We start from the raw sequence: 20,571 nt of genomic DNA, 5'->3' as shown, positions 1-20,571 counted from the left end.
GATGTGTCTGCCAGCCAGCGGGTTACTCGTGGGCTCATAAGGCGCTTTGCCATTTTGTTTTTTATTTTTCCATTTGTAATTAGGCCTGTTATGGCTGCACTCCACATGCTAATAAAGTCCGTAAAGCAACTATAAACGGAATTGCTGGTGCTCGGACATCCGATGGGATAGAATTCCATCGGACGGTACTGAATGGTCCAGCGGCAACATGTCACTCTCACCGTATCGCTCCAATCCTTTCCCATCTACCTCGTCCCGCCACGCACGTGTATCCCCACCCCCATCCGTCTCGCCCCGCCCCGCCCCGCGCCCGCCGCTCCTTCCCCTAGACCCCTCCTCTCTCTCTGCGTGAGCGTGATAGGGAGCCGGGATGAGGACGAGCATGTCCCGTCCACAGGCCCCCAGGCGCGTTGCACGCCCATCCGCTGGCCCCCGGGCTCGCCACGCCGCTTCCTCCGATGTCCGGGCCGTGTCCCATGACTCTCTGAACATACATCTAAAACACGAAACACTTGCAACATGAAACATTTGAATGCAACATATGTCTAAAGCAGATGAAACATTTGGAACATACACTTGTAACATGTGGAGCATGATTGAACTTGGTGAGGTTGACATCTTAGTGAGCCCGCGTCGCCCTCCGCACGGGCGGCTCGGGCGAAACACTCCGCCGCCGCCCCAACTCCATCCCCTCCCTTCTCCTCGCCGCTGCTAGAGGGTGCTGCCACCGGGATGCCCGCGCGGCCCCCTAGGACGGCGGCGGCGAGGCTCTTCGCGAAGGCAGGTCGCAAGCTCTCCGTGCGGGGAATGAGCTCGGTGGCCAGGCGCTTCTCTTCTCCTCTAGCAAACTCCGATGGCCAGAGAGCGGATCCGGCCTCCTCATGCTCGGATCCGCCGTTTCCCTGACCAGATCCATGCGTGTGGTGGTCAGGTGCTCCTCTTCCCCGCGCAGCGGCCTACCGGGCCGACCTTCACGTGTCAGCGGCGGCCGGGCTCGCGCTCGCCTGCGTTCAGGTGGAGGCTGGCGAGCCTCTGCCTGGGCGGCGGTGCGGACCCTGCGTCCCCAACATCAGCATGACGACGACGACACCGACGGTGACGCCCTTCCTCTCCCCTTCGTATCCGGCGGTCGGCGGCCAGATCTGGCCGTCCCGGCTCGGATCCGCTGTGCCTTCCACTGGATCCGCCCCTCTCCGACCCCGCACCTCGACTGGGGGCTGGGGACCGTGGCTGTCCGTCGCGCGGTCCTGACCTGCAGCCGTGACGGTCATGGCGTCTACGATAGTGCTGCTGCGCTGGTCACGCCTCTCGCGGCATCGACGGTCAGTTTTTTGGGATGATCATGCAGTGGAGCGAGGCGCGCAGTTTGGCCGTGGGCTTGTCGGCGGTGAGGCAGCGCGTCCTTCGCTCTCTTTTGCAGGGCTAACAGCGGCGCGGTGCGCATAGTTTGGCCGTGGGCTTGCCGACGGCGGGGCTTCATGCCCGTGGCTGTCTTGCCGGTGCGCGCCTACCACCATTGCGGGTGAGTCCGAGAAAGGCTCCACACGGTGTGTCGGCGGACGGCAAAGGCTGGCCGGTGCACGCCTCCCACTGTCGCGGGCGAGTCCGGGAACGGCTCCGCGTGGTGTGGCGGTGACCGGCAACCCCCTCTGTCTTGGCGTGATTGCTTGCCAGTGCGCGCCTCCCACTTTCGCGGGCGAGTCCGATAACGGCTCTGCGAGGTGTGGTGGCGGCTGGCAAGCACCCCGGCCCCCTCCTCCGTCCTGGTGTGGACGCAGCCGGTGCGTGCCTCCCATTGTCGCGGGCGAGTCCGGCTTTGGCTCCGTGAGGTGTGGCGGCAACCGGCCTCACCCCTCCCTCCGCGTCCATGCCGGCGTGCGTCTCACCGCCTTTTGGGCGAGTCAACGCGATTACTTGAAAGGCTCTGGGCGAAAGCTTAGCTCAGATGGATCTGAGCCAGTGACGAGATCTCCTTCCCGAAGGCGTCATTGAAGAACCTCAGCTCTTGCTGCAGTCTCCTGGTTCGACCCGCTCAGCACTGGCACATGACTCGGGCGAAAGCCCTGCCAAGCTACTTGGGTGACGATGACTACGTTGCGGCGTTGTTCACCTCCTTGGAGGCATCGTCGTAGAGTTCATGTGTCTCGGTGGTGGTTGTGCTGTGTTGTTGTATGTGGTTCTACCACTTCTCGCCCTAAGCTAGGGCAATCCTTCCATGTTGTTTTTCCTCCTTAAAAACTATATCTGTAAATTATGAGGACGTTCAGAGCCTTTCCAATCAAATAAATCAGGTGGGGAACGCCTCCCCCCCGTTGACCGTCAAAAAAAAACTTGTAACATGTGTGTGAAACATATATAACATCCAGATAAAACACTTGCAACTTACAACATGAGAACACTTATTGCAATATATGCAACATCCAAATCAGCACACTTGCAACACACGTCTGAAAAAGCAGATGACACATTTGGAACGGACGCTTGCAACATACGTGTACAACCATTGCAACATCACGATCTATTTTTGCAACATCCATATGAAACGCTTGCAACATACCTCTGAAACAATTGAAACATATTCTTGCAACATGCGCTTTCAACGCAACATATCCTTGCTGCTAGGCAGAATGGAGGCTCATTGGTGCGCTCCGAAGCGGCCGCACGCTACTCCTCGGAGGGCCGGCGGTCGTGCGCTCGGAGGCGGCAGGCGAGTGGATAAAGAGCGATAAGGAAGATGAGCGAGTGAATAGGAATAAGTGAATGAGTAGTTTTTTTTTAGAAATGAAGGAGCGTGGGTTGCTAGGCTGGCATTGTGGCCTAGCAACAGAGTGTCCAAGCGGACAGACGCCCGGTTTAGAACATTACCGAACTATAAATGGATCTACACGAAAATTAAACCTATCCATTTTTTTGTTGCGGATTTACACCACCTCTCCTCCCCCCCGACACACACACACCACCACCACTACCAACCAATTTTTTTTTCAAAAATACAGGAGAGCTGCACTTCTTTGTACTACCGAGAAAGGAAAGATCCACATACATCACACACATCTCATATGGGACCAAATAACCGTTTTTTGTGAATACCGTTGCCCCTTGCTGCTACCCATGCTCAAAACAAAAGCAGAAATTAGAGCGCAAGTCCCCCAAAATTGCTCCCATTCAAACTACCTCCGTAGCACACACGATTGCCGCTGCAAGATAAATAAAATCCTGCTGCTTCAAGATTGAAGAAGAGAGATGGCCCAAGCTGTTCCACGAAATTCAAGCGTTCTTACGCCGAAAGGACAGCTGAGAGAGACACCACCAATTTGTCGTGAATTTGAGCTAAAAAATTGTAATTTACATTTGATCTTTCTGCTCTACAGCTACAACAGCAGGCATAAGACGCAGACTGCTTAGGGTTACAGGCTTACAGTTACAGTCCCATGAATGAATAGGAAGCGGTCTGCGCCCGGTATGCCTGACAATAAGTTTACACCCTTGTCCAGCTACAGGATTTGTTGCCACCTTGTTGTGTTGTAATCCGTGTACAACAGCGCGGCAGAGGAATTGGCCGTGGACAGAGCACACAGCAATGGTCAATGGAAGGTATGTCAATTGAGCAATCGATCAATCCCCATGTGAGAAGTAATATGTTCTTGCTACTCCAGGATGTCTGTTGGCCACAGCTGCCTCCACTTGGAGATGTCATCCTTGCTGCGGAGCTTCCTTACACCGCCGTAGAACCCGTCGCCCTCATTGCCCTCTTCCCTATGTTCCTTCCGATTCACCAGCGCTTGCCTCCATCTTGAGCCTGGCGTGTACTGATTGAACTCCAGCACGACGGTGTCTGCAGCGTAACCAACAGTTGGGGTTAATTTGAGTAGGAGTACATGAAATCACAAAAGGCCTCAGATAAATTTACCAAGGGTCATCTCAAGTGATATTAGATTCATGACAAATTCACTGTAACAGGGCATTCGAGTTCAACTGCATTTAAAATGATACGAATATTTTTATTCATTTAAAAGGGATGGACTGTCGAAAGATTTAATATCCCATCAAAGATTGTGATTCTTTACCTAAATATTCTACATGAGTCTAACACCAGATATTCTTCAGACTTCAGAACTAGTGATGCTGACCTCTAGATAGATAAATTATAAATAAATAAATGGAAGTTTAGTGCCTAAATAGATGGTTTCCTTACACAATTGAATATGTCCATACATGCTAAGAGCCAGCTGCTTCAACAATCATAGTTAAAAATGGCAGTTTAGTTTATTAATAGGAATACACATTAGTGTGCAACACCCTTATAGCACAATTAAGGTCAAACATATGCTACATATCTTAATTGACCATGTTGGGGGTACTATTTTGCTTTTCTAAAATGCTCGAGAAAAATGAGTCTGAGGCAATGATGTTGCCATGTAATAATGTTCTTTAGACTCTGCGGGCATGTTCATGACTATTAAAAGCAGATGTGCATACAACAACTTCTGTGATTATTAGTCAATTCAATAAGTAGCTATTTTGCTTAAAGATATTCTCACCACTAAGATGACACCGACAAAAGTGTTCATTTCCATCACATGACTCCAAGTGCCCAACAACTCCATACCACCAGCCTGCCAAACATAGAAGTGCAGGAATGAACACACTATCCACTGATAAAATACTCCTCGCCACTATCAGATAAGATTAGCACATTGTTTTTGAGGCGTCGTCTCCTCGCCACTATCAGATAAGATTAGCACATTGTTTTTGAGGCGTCGCCTAGACGTCGCCTAGGCGACAAGGCGTGCCCAGGGTGCTGGGCGTCAGGGTCGCCACGGCATGCGTGCGTATGGCGTCCGCCATATGAGATTAGGCGTCGATTAGGCGTGGAAAGCTGTCGGGCGAGCGCCAAGAGGCCTGTGGCGGACGCCGGAGCAGCAAGTCGAGAGGAAGACGGAATCGGGCAGGGAATCGAGCGGACGCAATGAAAACTAGCGGGAATCGACCGCGTCGCGTCCGCGCTAGAAGGAAAAGGGCGGGAATCGACCGCATATATGTTGTTGCGCGGCAAACCTCCCGCTCGAGGGCTTTTACCACAGGTGCGGGCCGCTGCAGCTTCACGGAGAGAGGAGAGGAAAAGAGGCGGCGGCGGCGGCGGCCCTGCTTCTTGGCGGCAGAGGCAGAGGCGGAGGCTTGCCACTCCTTGCTCGAGTCCACCGGCCGCGCGCACCTCCCGCGAGTCCGCCCCTGCATCTCCTCCTGGCTGCTCGAGTCCACCAGGGGTCCATCCGCACTGCACCTGCAGCTCCTGCCCGTCCGCACCTGCTCGCCCGCCTCCGTTGATCGTATACCCGTCCGCCTCGTATGCTCCCTGCCTCCTCTCTGGTCTCCTCTGCAGCCCTGCTTCCCTCCTCTTCCTCTGCTTCCCTCCTCTTCCTCTGTTTCTTTCCCTCTTCCCCTGTTTCTTTCCTTTGTTTCTTTCCCTGCAGCACTAGTCATTAAGTTATATTATGTTATTAGAGACTAATTTGTGGCTATTGAGTGATGAGAGATTTCAAATTTGCTATTTTGCTACTTTACGTTGTGCACTAGCACTCTGGTAGCATTATTTATTATGGTATTACATGCTAAGACTTGGCAATATTAAGGTATGATTTGCTTCTGAATTTTAGTATCATTATATATTAAGATGATCGTATGGAGTCGCCTAGGCGTCCGCCATAAACGCCTAGGCGTTGTGAAGGGGCTACGGCGCCGCGCGTCGCCGCAGCGCCTCAAAAACAATGGATTAGCATATGCCATACGGCAGTGTTTAATGATTCCACTGGCACAGCCTAAAGCAACCCTTGTTGGGTGCTCGGGAACATACCATATGGGAATTCTTTGTTCCTTCTCCACTGAATCTCAATATGATCACCAGGCCGGAGTTCATGTAGGCAGTCAGAGGTGTGCAGATCATGTGCAAGAGTGTCAACAGGTGGTGCCCTGACCCTGTCCCAATGCACACCATCCTCCAAGACCACAGTTCGTCGACCGTGTGGCAGATACCTGGTACATAAACAATTTTTAGAATATAAGCAAGGCAATTTCAAGATACAAGTTTTCAGCCTGTAAAGATCATATTTCTCGTATGTACTGTATCCACCACACAAATCATCAGAACATGTGCACATCTTTTCTTGGCTATCAAAGGAAAAAACAGAAAAAGTTATTCATACCTTGCACGGAATGTGTCGGTATGGAAATCATAACTGAGCTCTGCATCATAGCATGACATCATGAACCCAACATGCCCATGCTGCAAAACAGATAGGAATCATCAGGATTGCTTCAATAAACATAACCCCAAATGTTTGAAACTAACAAAGAACAAGAGCCAACAAGAACACAAATGTATGCAAGCTGCAATCCTAGTATTTGACCAAATTCAGGTGTATTGCAAGCCTGTCCAGGACTGAGCACAGCTGGAGCAGAGAAGCAAATATACTACTAAACCAAATTGGGATGTAAAATATTTCCATAATCCAACACTAATAAGAGGTCAGTAATTAGCACTAGTGAGGTCTAACAAAGAGTGTTAATTAGCAAGCTTTGCAATAATTGAACTGCTAGCTAGTAAATGACAAGACATGAGATGGTACCTCGCGGTTGTAGACCTGAGCCGGGAACCAGAACTTGCCGCTCTCCATGGACAAGTACCACCACATGATGGAATCATCCAGCACGGGGGCGGACGACTTGCCACCGTCAGCCTTGGACCGCATCCAGGACACCACCGGGCAAACGCAGGACAGCGTGGCGAGCCACCTCCGGCGCTTGCCGCCGCCGCCGCCCGAGACGGAGCCCGCGGCGCTGGACTCGCTGACGGACGCCAGGTGCGTCCTCCATTCGTCCCTGGCGGCGCGGCCCAGGACACGGCCCCACTTGCTGGTCATGTGGCGCTCCCAGAGGTGGTCGCCGCGGCAGCGCTCGCGCATGGAGCGGCAGACGGCGGCCATGCTCCGCAGCTCCGCCGGCTGCAGCCTCTCGAGAATGCAATCGATGGCCAGCTCCGGCAGGTCGAGCACCGACGGCTCGCCGCAGCCGCCGCCGGCGGCGGCAGCATCCTCCGCATTCTCCACCGTGGCCGCGGCCCGCTTCCTCTTGAAGGACGGCATGAGCGGCATGGTCTCTGTGGCCGCGGACGCGGCCGCGACGCCGCCGAGCAGGCGGAGGCCTGCCAGGAATCCGAGCAGGGAGAGCAGGAGCTGCCGGCACAGGGAGGCGAGGAACAGTCTCATGTCACAAGCGCATGGCCTGGACAGGAAGAGCAGGCAGGCGACGGCGAAGGCGGCCAGCAGGGCAAGCATCAGCACCGCGCTGCCGCTGCCGGAGCGCCCGCTGCTGCTCCGTCCGTATTATGGATAAAGAACGGCAAGCGCAGGCCAGGAGCAGTGGAGTTGCTGTATGTTGCTACGACCAAGACCGCATCAAGAGCTCGCTCGCCTTTTATGCACTTTCTTTCTCCGGCCGATCGGAAGAGCCGTGCGGGTGACGCGATGGAACCCACTTTGCGACAGGGAGGAGAAAGGAAAAGCGCAGCGAGAGAAGGTTAAAAAAACACACACACACACAATAAAATTAGGTCGGATTCGATCGAATCGAAGCCCGGGGATCGGGGGAACGAAGGACACTTGTTGCCGAGCCGGTTGTTCCTGGATTGATTCGAGCTCAGCGGGGCAAATTTGAGCTAGAATCTGGCCTCTTCTTGGAGCTTGGAAACCGCAGGAGGTGGTGGCCGAGATGGGATCTCCGGAAGCTGGGAAACGGGCGTACTGGAGCGAGCGAAAGATCAAGGAATGATCCTAGCAAGAATGGTGGGGACAAACCCCAAAAAAAAATGGGGGTGGGATCCCCGATCTTGGAAGGAGATAAGAGAAAGAGAGAGAGTTGGTGAGAGGAGAGCGTGGCGTGGTGAGTGAGCTGGGGAAGGGTAGGGCCGCGGCGTGCAAGCCCCACGCAGCCTTCTCCCGAGCTCACCGGTGCCTCGCTCCTCCCTCTCCCTGTCCCTCCCCTCTCCTCTCTCGCTTCCAAGGAGGAGGGGACTGGTGCGAGGACGAAGAAAAAATGGAATAGGAAATTTTGCAAGTGGCGGAGAAGGATATTTATGGGCGCAAATTGAAGGTGGTGAGGAGGTTCTTCTTCTTGCCGCTGTCCTTGTTTGTAGCGACTTTGGATCCATGCCGCTTGTTTTAGCTATTTTTTTCAATTTTTTGGGGCAGTGGATTTAGGAGCCGTCGAGCGCCAATAATTGGGAGCCATGCGTTCGCTCGCGCGCGTTTAGGACCAATCATGCAGGGTTGGGCTGGGATGGCGTCCAACGGATTCGTGGCCAAAATTAGGGGAGAAATATATAGTCCTATATGTGTGTGTGTGAGCGCAACAATTTTAGAAACAATAGTAATTTGTCGTAAAAGCTTGCTTTCCCGCTCGCTTGCTCCCATGGAGTAGACCACCGGAAACCAATACGGCAGGAATGCGGCATGCTGCCATGATCCGTGACGGATGGTGTCATGTTTTTACGGCCTACCGCTCTGGCTCCTTGCTACATTGTGCGGGGGAGCTAGAATCTATACGAAGATAAAATTAGTTTTATTAGCTCTCATTTTATTTTAAGAAGAGAACTGATAAAAAAAACCTTTTACTATTATAGTGCATAAATAAAAGGGTTAAAACCGAAACCACTCAATGCCCTACGAAACCGGGCTTAGGCTAAGCGCACCGCTCCTCCGCTAAAAGCAGCCTGTAAACAGGGCATGGCCCATCGGCCTATATAAGGTCGCTCACCTTGGAACGCTGCCGCCAGCCGCCTGTATTTCGATCCCTAACTCAACGAACAAACGAACCTGTCACTGCCGCCACTGAGCGTGGACTGCGTCGCCGTCTCCTTCCTGTCCGGTGAGCTCCTCGTCGATTCCTTGTAGCTACGAGTGGCTATGGCCTAGAAGCATCCATTTGAGCTATCATATGCCCCATTTGGCAGCCCAAATAGCCTGATTTGATCTCGGCATGGCTGGCTGCTAGGTTTCGTCGCCTGTTCCCTCCACTCCATCGAGGTCTTGTTCTGTCCACCCTGTCGCCTGTTCCCTCCACGGCCATGGCAGGCTGCTTTGGTTCTTCCATGTGTAGAACATGGGTGATAGAGGAAGAGGAGGACGAAGATGATTTTCATTTGATTGTTGATGACGACGACTTGGATGTACTGGAGTTGTTCGAGCTCAAGAATGCTGGACCCTCTCATCATAGACGTCGTTCCGATGGTCCACCAAAGCAGATACGACAGAGGGATCATGCGGTCAGGGATGCGAGGATCCGTGCTGACTGCTTTGGTCACAATCCTGTTTACTCGGCGTTCCAGTTCCGTCAACGGTGTGTTTCTATAATCTGGTAGTCATGGATTACTTCATGTGTTACTTTGCAGTACATTGACAGACCTTATCTTTGTGTGCAGGTTTCGAATGCGCGTCCATGTGTTTGAGCGCCTTATCGAAGAGATTGAAGGTGCGGACTACTACTTCAAGCAAAAGAAGGATGCCATTGGCCGTCTTGGGCTCAGTGGTTTGCAAAAGGCAGTTGCTGCTATTCGCATTCTTGCATATGGTCTACCTGCTGATGTTTGTAGATGAGTATATCCGTATTGGTGAGTCAACTGCTCGTAAGGCTCTCCACCATTTTTGTCGGGCTATCATTTCTGTATTTGGGGAGTACTACCTACGTGCTCCGAATGCAGAAGATGTAGCACGGCTTCTCAAAATTGGAGAGCAACGTGGATTTCCGGAAATATTGGGAAGCATTGATTGTATGCACTGGGAGTGGCGCAATTGCCCCTCGGCATATAAAGGCATGTTCACAGGGCGTGGGAAGCATCCATCCATGATACTTGAGACAGTAGCTTCGCATGACCTTTGGATATGGCATGCCTATTTTGGCATGCCAGGCAGCTGCAATTGTATTAATGTCCTTCAAAAGTCGTCCGTCTTCTTCGCATATTTGAAAAGCAAGCAGCTCCGGTATCATTCACCGTTAATGGTCACACGTATGACATGGGTTATTATCTTACTGATGGTATATACCCCAATTGGCCGGCTTTTGTGAAGACCGTTTCCCATCCCCTGGATATGAAGGCAGCACACTTTGCTAAGGAGCAGGAAAAAGTTCATAAAGATATTGAGCGCACTTTTGGTGTCCTTCGGTCTAGGTGGTCTATTGTTCGAGGCCCTGCATCTGGTTGGAATCGTGAACAAATTAGGGACATTATGACAGCGTGCATACTTATGCATAATATGATTATTGAGGATGAAGGGAAACTTGCGGAGAACACGGACTACAACAATGTTGGGGTTCTTGCTACTCCTTACCAGACCATAATCCAAGAGAGTGGAGTATATTAATAAACATCATAAGTTGAAGAATACTGCCATCCATAGCCAGTTGTAGATGGATCTTATTGAACACCAATGGATGTTGCATGGTTCATCCTAATCTATGTTTTAAGATGGTTCAGCACAAGTGGCTGCTCTGCCTGCATATGGTTCTTTTGGAGTCATAAATATTGTAATCATGTTATGTGTGGAGTCATGAACATTAAAATCCTGTTATGTATGGAGTCATAAATATTGTAATCCTGTTATGTATGGAGCTTATTATCATGACAACAAGTCCATACAACACAGCCACAAGCTGGCCTTAACTACAACAATCCTTAATGCAACACAGTACTAAAACATGAGTTCAATTAGCAAAGAGCAACTGGGTACATCACAGCAACATGGGTTCACAATTATTAGTAGTACAACACAACCACTGCAAGGTAGCCTCAACTAGGACAATCCTCAATGCAACACATTACAACACTAGTTTAAGGGTCTACACTGTCGTCTACATCGGCACCAATGTTCTTCAGTATCTCTTGTTGTTTCTTTTCATAGTACTTGCGGAGGCGCGGAGCACACTTGTCCAGATCAATCCCGAGGATGCACTCTTCCTCGTGTGTTTGTAGTATATCAGCTTTGTTACGCATGATCCATAGTTTCTCTTCCTCAATTGTTGCCATGTGCTGATTGTGTTAGCGCACCTCATCGTACCTCTGTGACTCGATGGCTGCCATTTGCTCATAGCGAGAGCCTTTCTTCGTATTTTCTTCTTGCCATATTGAAATCTTTTGTATCGACAGGTCCTGCAACTTTGAAACATATTGAGATGAATCTGACGGGGAGGAAGAGGCTGATTTTTTAGCTTCTCTTTTAGCTGCATCCCTCCCCATAGGCCTCTTGCTCCCTGAGTACTGAGAAGACGGTGTCTCTGGGTCATGATCGATGTTGGTGGCGGCTGTGGGAATGTGATCGGCTATTGCATCGTCGTCTCTAGGTCACGCCCCTTTGATGTTGAGCTCCATCCACTTAGGCTCGTCCTTCAGCAAATCCCAGCAATGCATGTAAAAAACTAGTATGGTTCAATGTCTGCAAAGTGAGCTAGAGCTAAAGAGGTCTGCAAAAAGGGTACACAATGTTAGAATTATGAAGCAAACTGTAGTTGAAACCAAATACCAATAACACATTGTCTCTCTCACCTTATTTGCATCACTCATCTCGCTCGGATTGTCTCGAAGAACATTTGCCATGTGCCCTGCAAATTTACTCGCTTCAGCCTTGATAGTTTCCCAATGACTCTGCAGCTATCTAAAACTTCTTTCGGGAAAGGAACCCCTCTTTTTATTGTACTGGCTTGTAATCCTAGCCCAGAACCCCTCCTTCTTCCCTGTGTTTATAATTGGGTCACAGCTAATTTCCAACCATGACTTCACAAGGAACACATCTTCTTTTGGGGAGAAGTTGGATAACTTGCTGCGACTAGGTACGACCTTGCATCGTCGACCAACTACCACCGATGCTCCTTCCCCATCACCCTGACTCTCTTTCATTACTGCTTGTTCAACACTCTCGACCGTTGTAGCGACTGGCTGATTTTGAGCATGGGGTGCATGAGATGATGCTAGAGTTGGGAGTGGCATGAACCCTTGGTTCAGAGCTGCGGTCCACCCTCCCTAGAAAAATGGGTACTGCTGAGCAGATGGTTGCAACCCTGGGTTCCACCCTCCATAGAATCCTGGCATTGGAAGACCCCGGCTAAAACTAGTAATGTCGTCACCAGCTTCATCACAATTATTATGATTCATCCTGCAATAACATGAAGTAAATGGTACAATGAGTATAGTAGAAGAACATCCGAATTCTTTAAGCAGCGGGTGTGCTGGTCCTAGCATTTCTAAATTAGCATAGCATCTTTGCTCCCTTTATCTTAATGAATGGCAGAACTCTTGCTCTATTTTAAAACATGAAGAAAAGACTGCAAGATTCTAAATCTATAAGCATATCATGGAACGATTTCATACAAATAAATGTTACAAGCAGGAGGAACAAAATCAATCAAAGCTTCTGATGTTTCAGATAACTAGAAGAAGAATTACTTAGCACTAGACCAGAATCAACCGAATTGATGGCAAACCATTTAAAATTTGACTTGGGATTAGAACTCCCGTGGGATGAAATATCTAAATTACTGATTTGCTAATCATCAGAACATGGCCAATTTAATTCACCAAGAATATGAACTCCCCTGTTCTGAGGCTGAATACATGGAGAAAGTATCACACAGACGTGCCGGGGATGACCGAGGCGGCAGTGCTGGAGGCCGAGCGCTGCGGCGGTGCCGGGGGGCGAGCGCGGGGGCGGGCCAGGAGGCGAGCACGGCGGCTCGCAGCGGGGCCGATGGGGCCACTGTGGCGGGTTGCAACGGCCACGATGGGCGAGCGCCTCCAGATCTAGAGGCTGCACAGACTGTAGGGATAGGGATTACCTTCTCCATCGATGGCGAATGGGCGACCGCGCTGTAGAGCTCTCCTCCGAGTTCGTCCGCGCCTGCCTCAACTCTCTCCACCGCCGACGATAGGGTGAGGGACGCTTCTCGGCCCCCTTCACTGACCCGCCCCTGCACTCTCCGGCGAGCACTGCCTCCTCCTCCCCTCTGCCCCAATGCCCTCGGATTTGAGGGAGACCGTCGGCTACCCTAGGATGCCGTCGAGAAGGACGCGAACACTTTGTAGGGCTGCCGCGAGAAGAGCGGTTGCTGCGGTGGGGAGGATAGCGGTGGAGAGGATGGACACTGGGTTTGCAGCGAACGGAAGGATTGGGGAGCAGATAGAGTTGTGCGGTGCGGGAGTCTGAAAGGTCCTAATATGGCTAGAGGGGGGTGAATAGCCTATTTAAAAATCTACAAATTAACTAGAGCAATTTGATTAGTATGATAAATAGCGAAATACAAACTTGCTCTAGCTCTACAAGGGTTGCAAGCCACCTATCCAACAATTCTAATTGCAATAATTACTAGGCACACGACTTGCAATGTTACTACTCACTAAAAGCTCTCAATCTTGCTACTCTAAAGAGCTTCACTAGATGAACTTAAAATAACAAAGCAAGCTCTCAATTCTAATTACACTAAAGAGCTTGTCATAACTAGTTTGCAAGAATATAAATGAGTGAGTAGGATGATTATACCGCCGTGTAGAGAAGTGAATCAATCACAAGATAAATACTAAATCAATTACCGGGAGAATACCAAAGGGCAAGAGACAACCAATTTTTCTCCCGAGGTTCACGTGCTTGCCGGCACGCTAGTCCCCGTTGTGTCGACCAACACTTGGTGGTTCAGTGGCTAAGAGGTGTTGCACGAACCTCGTCCACAAAATTGGACACCGCAAGAACCTACCCACAAGTGAGGTAACTCAATGACACGAGCAATCCACTAGAGTTACCTTTTAGCTCTCCACCGGGGAAGGCACAAGACCCCTCACAATCATCACAATCGGAGCCGGAGACAATCACCAACCTCCGCTCAACGATCCTTGCTGCTCCAAGCCATCTAGGTGGCGGCAACCACCAAGAGTAACAAGTGAATCCCGCAGCGAAACACGAATGTCAAGTGCCACTAGATGCAATCACTCAAGCAATGTGCTTGGATTCTCTCCCAATCTCACAATAATGATGAAACAATGATGGAGATGAGTGGGAGGGCTTTGGCTAAGCTCCCAAGGTTGCTATGTCAATGCAAATGGTCAAGAGAGTGAGTTTGAACCAGCCATGGGGCTTAAATAGAAGCCCCCATGAAATAGAGCCGTTGTACCCCTTCACTAGGCACAACACGGGGTGACCGGACGCTCCGGTCAGTTCGACCGGACGTAGGACCCCAGCGTCCGGTCACCCGATGCTTGCCACGTGTCATCGGCTTCAAACGCCGATCGCCCGATCTCAACGGTCAAGTGATGACCGGACGCGTCAGTTAGAAAGTGGCCGGACGCAGGACCCCAGCGTCCAGTCATTTCCAGTAAGGTTCCAAATGCGAAATTTCACGACCGGACGCGTCCGGTCATGCTCGACCGGACTCACCCGACGTCCGATCACTCAACGTTTCCTCTGTGCGTCTCACGTCAGCGTACGTCAGCACTGACCGGACTCAGACCATGAGCGTTCGGTTAGTTTACACGCCAGCGTCCGATCACAAGACCGAGACCGTGTGCTTACTGCTGTTACTGACCGGACTCTAAACTCAGCGTTCGGTCACTGCACCACCAGCGTCTGGTCACTCTGTGAACCCCTGTCTTTTCTGTATAGGGCGTCGGTGGCACCGTTGGACTGTCCGCACTCTACGGGCGGACACTTCGCCGGTGAAGTTCCTAACCCTTGCTCAAATGTGCCAACCACCAAGTGTATCACCTTGTGCACATGTGTTAGCATATTTTCACAAATACTTTCAAGGGTGTTAGCACTCCACTAGATCCTAAATACATATACAATGAGTTAGAGTATCTAGTGGCACTTTGATAACCGTATTTCAATACGAGTTTCACACCTCTTAATAGAACGGCTATCTAACCTAAAAGTGATCACACTCGCTAAGTGTCTTGATCACGGAAACAAAATGACTCCTACTATTTATACCTTTTCCTTGAGCCTTTTGTTTTTCTTTTTCTTCTTTTCCAAGTTCAAGCATTTGATCATCACCATGCCATCACCATCGTCATGATCTTCGCCATTGCTTCATCACTTGGAGTAGTGCTACCTATCTCATAATTACTTTGATAAACTAGGTTAGCACTTAGGGTTTTATCAATTAACCAAAACCAAACTAGAGCTTTCAGAGTCTGAACTGTATATTTGCAGTTCAGGACGGTTTGGAGCTACGCGGTGCGGACAGCCTTAAATGGCCGTTGGCTAGGAGAAGAAATCGCCAGATTCCTACTCTCATGTTCTAAAACCAGGATGGATGTGGCACCCAAATATACCCTATTTAAATGGATTTTTTTCTGAAAGTATTATACTTATCTATGATAAGAAGCAGAGATTGTCTTTTTTTTTAAGAACAAAAGGAGGGCAAACCTTCTACTCATATAGGAGTATTTAATAAAATAAAGTTAGTACTTCTATTCTAAAAAAACAATGCAAAATTTGCTTCATTAATATCAAGTTTGACAAAAATATAGAGAAAAATACATTAATATTTATAATGCATATTAAATATAGTTACATGGATTATTTATAATATACATATTTGAAGATACAAACTTTGATACTATTTTGTTTAAATTTAGTTAAATTTAAAAGTATTTAACTATTCAAGAAGCGATATGTTTTATCCTCTCTAGGACAGAGGGAGTATTTATAAAAGAACCGGTGTCGAGAGAAAAGAGGTTAATGAATGAAATGCGAGGGGAGGAAATTTGACCATCATTAAAGAAAAAACTTGCTATTACGTCATGAATGAGTGCCCTAGATAAGTGGGTTATCTGGGGTGCTGACCGTCCTCATCAGGACTCGCTGATGATGAGAGGCACTCCACTCCTCTAGTGTGTGTGTGTGGGTGGGGTGGTGAGTAGAATTGTATAATTGACGTGTCGGCTAAAGGACGACTGTATTAACGAAAAGTTGAACAGTGCTAGTATTATACTACCACGTACCACTGCACTAGTATAGTTTATTTACTCCAACTAAGGAACAACATACACAGCATGATGCATATGCCTTGATTTGGCCATGCGGATGCACATCGGCTCCCCGGCTACGACAAAAGGAAACCGATCGATCCGAAGTGCATATAGTACTCTACTAGTAGCAGTAACTACAAGCACTAAAAGTAGCTCGATAATGCCTTTAAAAAATACTAGTAGATCATAGAATATTTTATTAAAAAAAGAGAGAAATAAATGATAAACTATCTCTTGATAAAAAAACTAACCTCACACACTTCAATTTATTCATGTGTCTATACTTGCACATTTTTCTAGATTAACATATTAGGTTACTTTTTTTTTAAAAAAAAGTTTATATTCCCTCCATGTTGATAAAAGAGGTCGTTTTGGACAAGACTTGGGTAAAACACTAAGAATATAAATCATGAATAACTTTTAAGTCGTTGAGTTTGGAATTGTGAAAACATATGAATAGATTTGTCTTGAAAAATACTTTCATAAGAATATACATATATCACTTTTCAATAAATATTTTTATAAAAAAATAAGAAGTCAAAGCTACGCTTTGATGATCGTGCCGCTGTCTAAAATGACTTCTTTTAGCAAACCTCGAGGGAGTATGAACTATCAAGTTAATTATTAACTCAAATGTTAACGGTGCTCTCTAGGCATGTACGGTGTCCATGTCCGAAACAACGGCAGGTCTCGTGTGCCCGGGAAGGATTCAGCAGCTAGCAATGCTTCAGACAGCAGTAGCTTTAGCGTATCTTCCCTAATCTCATTCTCCGACTTAACTAATAACCTTGTATAGTAATATAATAATACTGAGTCGTCTGAAGTCTGAAGAAAAGGGTGCGTGTCCACCTAATGGTTGGCGTTAAATAAGCGATAGTGCTAGATATTGTAGGAGATAGGTGACAAATATATAGAATCGTTTGCTAGTGGTACGATAGTGGGCAAATTAAATCCTGTTCCGTCCGGGGACGTGTGTCGACGGGTGCGGACACAAAACGGACATGCTACCACTCTAACGTCCGATGCTACCACTCTAACGTCTGACGGTTTTTGGAGGCAGGTCAGATAAAGATTGGATACGGCGCCGCATATCCTCCTCCACTTGTCCCTTAGAGCCTTATCTGTTCGCACTACAGTTCATTCACCAGGTACCGCTCCTCCACACATTCGCTGCCGTTGCTCCTCTTCTCTCCCTCTCCTCCCCTCATGGTTCCAGGAGCGCTCCCCCCCCCCCCCCCGACTGTGCTCCGTAGCTCCGCGAGCCGGCGGCGGCGCTCCTCCCCGCCTTCCACCCGTCCTCCACACACCTCGCTCCCTCTCTGGCCGCCGGCGGCGACATTCTCTCCCACTCCGGCGTCCTCCTCCCCCACCACGGCGGCTCCATCACCCACACCGACATCTCCTTCCCCGACACTGGTGTCCTCCTCCCCCACCCTAGCTCCCTCCTCAACACCGACATCCTCCCCCACCACGGTGGCTCCTTCCCCCACACAGACGTCTTCTTTCTCGACCCCGACGTCCTCCTCCCCACCCCGGCGGCGCCCCTCTCCGACACCGGCGTCCTCCCCCACACGGAGCTCCTGATGCCCTCAGATCTGGCGGCCATGGCGTTCCCCGTGCAGGCCCTCTCTCCCCCTCTATATGTTGCAATTGTATCTTTCAGTTATTTCAGATGCTTCAGAGGTATGTTGTAGTTGAATCGTAAGGATGTTGCACAAGTAGATCTGGGGATGTGTTTACCCATGTTGCATTTGTTTCAAAGGTTTGTTGAAAGCACCGTTTCAAAATGTTTCACTTGTTTCTAGACGATGTTGCAATCGTTCTGATCTGGATGTTTTCATATGCTTCGCGCAAATATTGCAATAATACTTCCGAAATGTTTCAGTTGTTTCAATCTCATGTTGCAGTAGTTGTTCCATGTTGTTGCAAGTGTTTTTTATTCGAGCGTTGTTTCATATGCTTGACACCAGTGTTGCAATAATATGTTCCAAATGTTTCAGCTCCTTTAATCTATTATTGCAGCAGTTTGTTCCGTGTTGTTGCAATAATATGTTCATGGTGTTTCAGCTGCTTCAGCCTAATGTTGCAGTAGTTGTTTCCGTGTTGTTGCAATAATATGTTCATAGTGTTTCAGCTGTTTTAGCCTAATGCTGCAGTAGTTGTTGCACGTGTTTTATTCCAGCTTTCTATGTTGTTCGGCCGGGGGACGAGCCAGGCGGCCGGGGGCGCGTGGCTCGCCGGAGGGATAGTGGACGGAAGCGTTGGGGACGAGCGGATGGGGGTGCTACGGTCAGGGGGCGATGGGGCATGCTCACCGCACACGTGGGGCGGTGCGAAGACGGACGTGGCGGGTTGTGGGGACGGACTGCGGGGGCGAGTTGGGGGCGCGCGCGGCGCGGAGGAAACGAGCACAGAAGAAAAACAAGGGAACAGCGTGGGCCTCCGTCACGTAGACGTGCGGGGCTTGCGTCCGCGGCACCGTCCGATGAATCGGCGTCTAGGCGCAAGCAACTACCGGACACAAAACCACCTGGAAACACCTCTCCGCTCGACAACGAGGGAAGCCCGCTTGGAAAATTCGGACGTGGAAAAAGGCGTCGATCGAGCGCGGCCTTTATTTTCCTGCTCTTTTCTAATAAGATAAGATGCAGGTTTACGTATGCTGTTATACAGATTCATTGGATGATGGATGCTAGGTTTACGTGGATTAGTTTAAGTATGGTTAGACTTGGACAGCGTGTGAATTTAACCTAACATCTCCCCACAAGAACTCAGAAGGGGTCCTTTTTGGGGAGCAGGGGTGTGTGAAAAGTTGACGCATGGCCGCTGGCATAATATGCTGTTGGATGGATGATGCCAATTGCATGGCAGTAACACACAAGTAAAAATGTCTTTAAGGTGATTCTTACTTTTTAAGGTGATTCTTTACTTGACATTTGGATTGTGGAACAGAAACAAAAGTAAAAAAAAAAAAAAATGCCAACGTCGTGGAGGAAAAAGAGTGTCGAGTAAAACGGATCGAGCTGCCACCGAGTTGATTTCATATATGAAATTGGAAAAATAGCAGGTGACATGTGTTATCCAATTTATTTAGCTGGGTTGGGTACATCAGTGCTTCACTTATTCGGATTTGCTCGAGGAAGAAATCATTACTTTTTTTAGTAAGGTTAGCAACATGGTGGTCGAAACGAACATTTGTGGTGAATCATCAATCTCAAATGTGTTGGTCAAATCTTCTTTAGGTGTTCATAGATGAGTCATGTTCGCGTGATATTTTCTCTTGAAAGAATTAAGGATTTAGTATTTCAGAGCATCCGCATTCTCAGATAAGATGCGCTAAAAGAAATAATAACTCCAAGTGTTTCTCCATGAAGTACGGAGACCAAACTAAATACCATGCATAAATTTAGCAATGTAACTTTCAACAGATTAGATGAGTAGCGTGCAAAATTCCAAGTGACGACTCTGACAAATAACTGAGTGTTCGTTTTGTTGTTGTTTTTTTTTCTAAAAATGGAAAATAAAATCCAAAAGTAGCATGCATCCATCAAAACCTTATATATATATATATATATATATATATATATATATATATATATATATATATATATATATATATATATATATATATATATATATATATATATATATATATATAAAATAAAAGAGCCTCAACGATCGTTCTTGAAGCCCATGCTGCACAAGCCTTGTTAATCTTTACATAGTCAAGACAAGATAGAATTGGCTGATCCATCAAACTTTGTTAATTGCCGCCATACTAGATCGACGGCAGAGCTAATCACCTTGCAATTATATATAAAGTAAACCATAATAAACAAGGGCAACTTGGTGATGTGCCTTTATGCGAGTCGAGATTACACGATCGGGATGACGCAGTGCTCAACCAGATGCTCAAGAAGCAAGTAGCCGGCCGGCCACCGGCCTACTACCGGAGGAGAGCACTGAAATGAAAGGGAAGGCCGCATGGCATGTGTTGCTAATCAGCATCGCCGCTACATCTATCGCCGGTGCCACCCTGGGCATCAGGGCATGGGCAGGTTCACTGAATCCATTTGCAGGTATGGGCTGGAACTGCAAGTTCTGCGGCGGCTCTGCAATTTGCGGCCGGCCGGTTTGTTTCGGCTTATATGATCGTACGATTATAGATTATAAATTAAAATAGTATTTTTCTCTCATATCAAACCAGCTAAAAGACTTATAATCCACTCAGCCAAAACGAGCCAAAACGAACAGCCTAGTCGATGGCATGAACCTGGACAAGGACAGGCTCACTCGTCACTCCGACCGTTTCACTTCTTTGCATATCACTGCATAGCTCATAATTGTGTCTGAAAAAGCTTGTTTGGATCTAAGGCTGGATAATGAGCCGGCTCGGTTCGTTTCGGCTCGGCTTGTTCTGGCTCGTTAAGATAACGAGCTAGCTCGGCTCAGCTCGTTATCCTAACGAGCTAGAAAGTCAGCTCAGCTCGGCTCGTTAAAAGCTCGAG

General features: G+C 48.7%; 1 protein-coding gene and 1 pseudogene across 4 annotated transcripts; one reads left to right on the top strand and one right to left on the bottom strand.

The window, feature by feature from the left end:
* Positions 1-3,230: 3,230 nt before the first annotated feature.
* On the bottom strand, positions 3,231-8,133 carry LOC136449857 (F-box protein At2g26850-like). 4 transcript variants are annotated; one of them, XM_066450071.1, is made up of 5 exons: positions 6,627-8,124; positions 6,204-6,283; positions 5,855-6,033; positions 4,542-4,616; positions 3,231-3,835 (listed from the first exon to the last, which is right to left on the bottom strand). In XM_066450071.1, exons 1-5 carry the CDS (start codon positions 7,332-7,334, stop codon positions 3,648-3,650), a joined length of 1,230 nt encoding a protein of 409 aa, XP_066306168.1. In that variant the 5' UTR covers positions 7,335-8,124; the 3' UTR covers positions 3,231-3,647. The 4 variants fall into 4 exon arrangements, with proteins under 4 accessions (XP_066306168.1, XP_066306169.1, XP_066306166.1 ...); XM_066450072.1 differs by lacking the exon at positions 4,542-4,616 and having other exon boundaries at positions 6,627-8,129; XM_066450069.1 differs by lacking the exons at positions 3,231-3,835; positions 4,542-4,616 and adding an exon at positions 4,644-5,468 and having other exon boundaries at positions 6,627-8,133.
* A 1,349-nt stretch (positions 8,134-9,482) lies between these two features.
* Positions 9,483-10,455, top strand: LOC136452001 (protein ANTAGONIST OF LIKE HETEROCHROMATIN PROTEIN 1-like; annotated as a pseudogene).
* Positions 10,456-20,571: the final 10,116 nt, after the last annotated feature.

The sequence above is a fragment of the Miscanthus floridulus genome, chromosome 5 (genome assembly GCF_019320115.1).
Source record: "Miscanthus floridulus cultivar M001 chromosome 5, ASM1932011v1, whole genome shotgun sequence".
NCBI lineage: Eukaryota > Viridiplantae > Streptophyta > Magnoliopsida > Poales > Poaceae > Miscanthus > Miscanthus floridulus.
The sequence above is the reverse complement of the archived record's forward strand: the minus strand, read 5'-3'. Positions and strand labels throughout refer to the sequence as shown.

Excerpts from the sequence above, each read along its gene's own strand:
- LOC136449857 (XM_066450069.1), bottom strand. The coding sequence starts at position 7,334 with ATGCTTGCCCTGCTGGCCGCCTTCGCCGTCGCCTGCCTGCTCTTCCTG. Across the intron at positions 6,284-6,626 it reads CTCAGGTCTACAACCGCGAG|CATGGGCATGTTGGGTTCAT; the intron begins GTACCATCTCAT and ends TCTGTTTTGCAG. Across the intron at positions 5,469-5,854 it reads GAACAAAGAATTCCCATATG|GGAAAGAAACAAAGGAAAGA; the intron begins GTATGTTCCCGA and ends CTAGTGCTGCAG.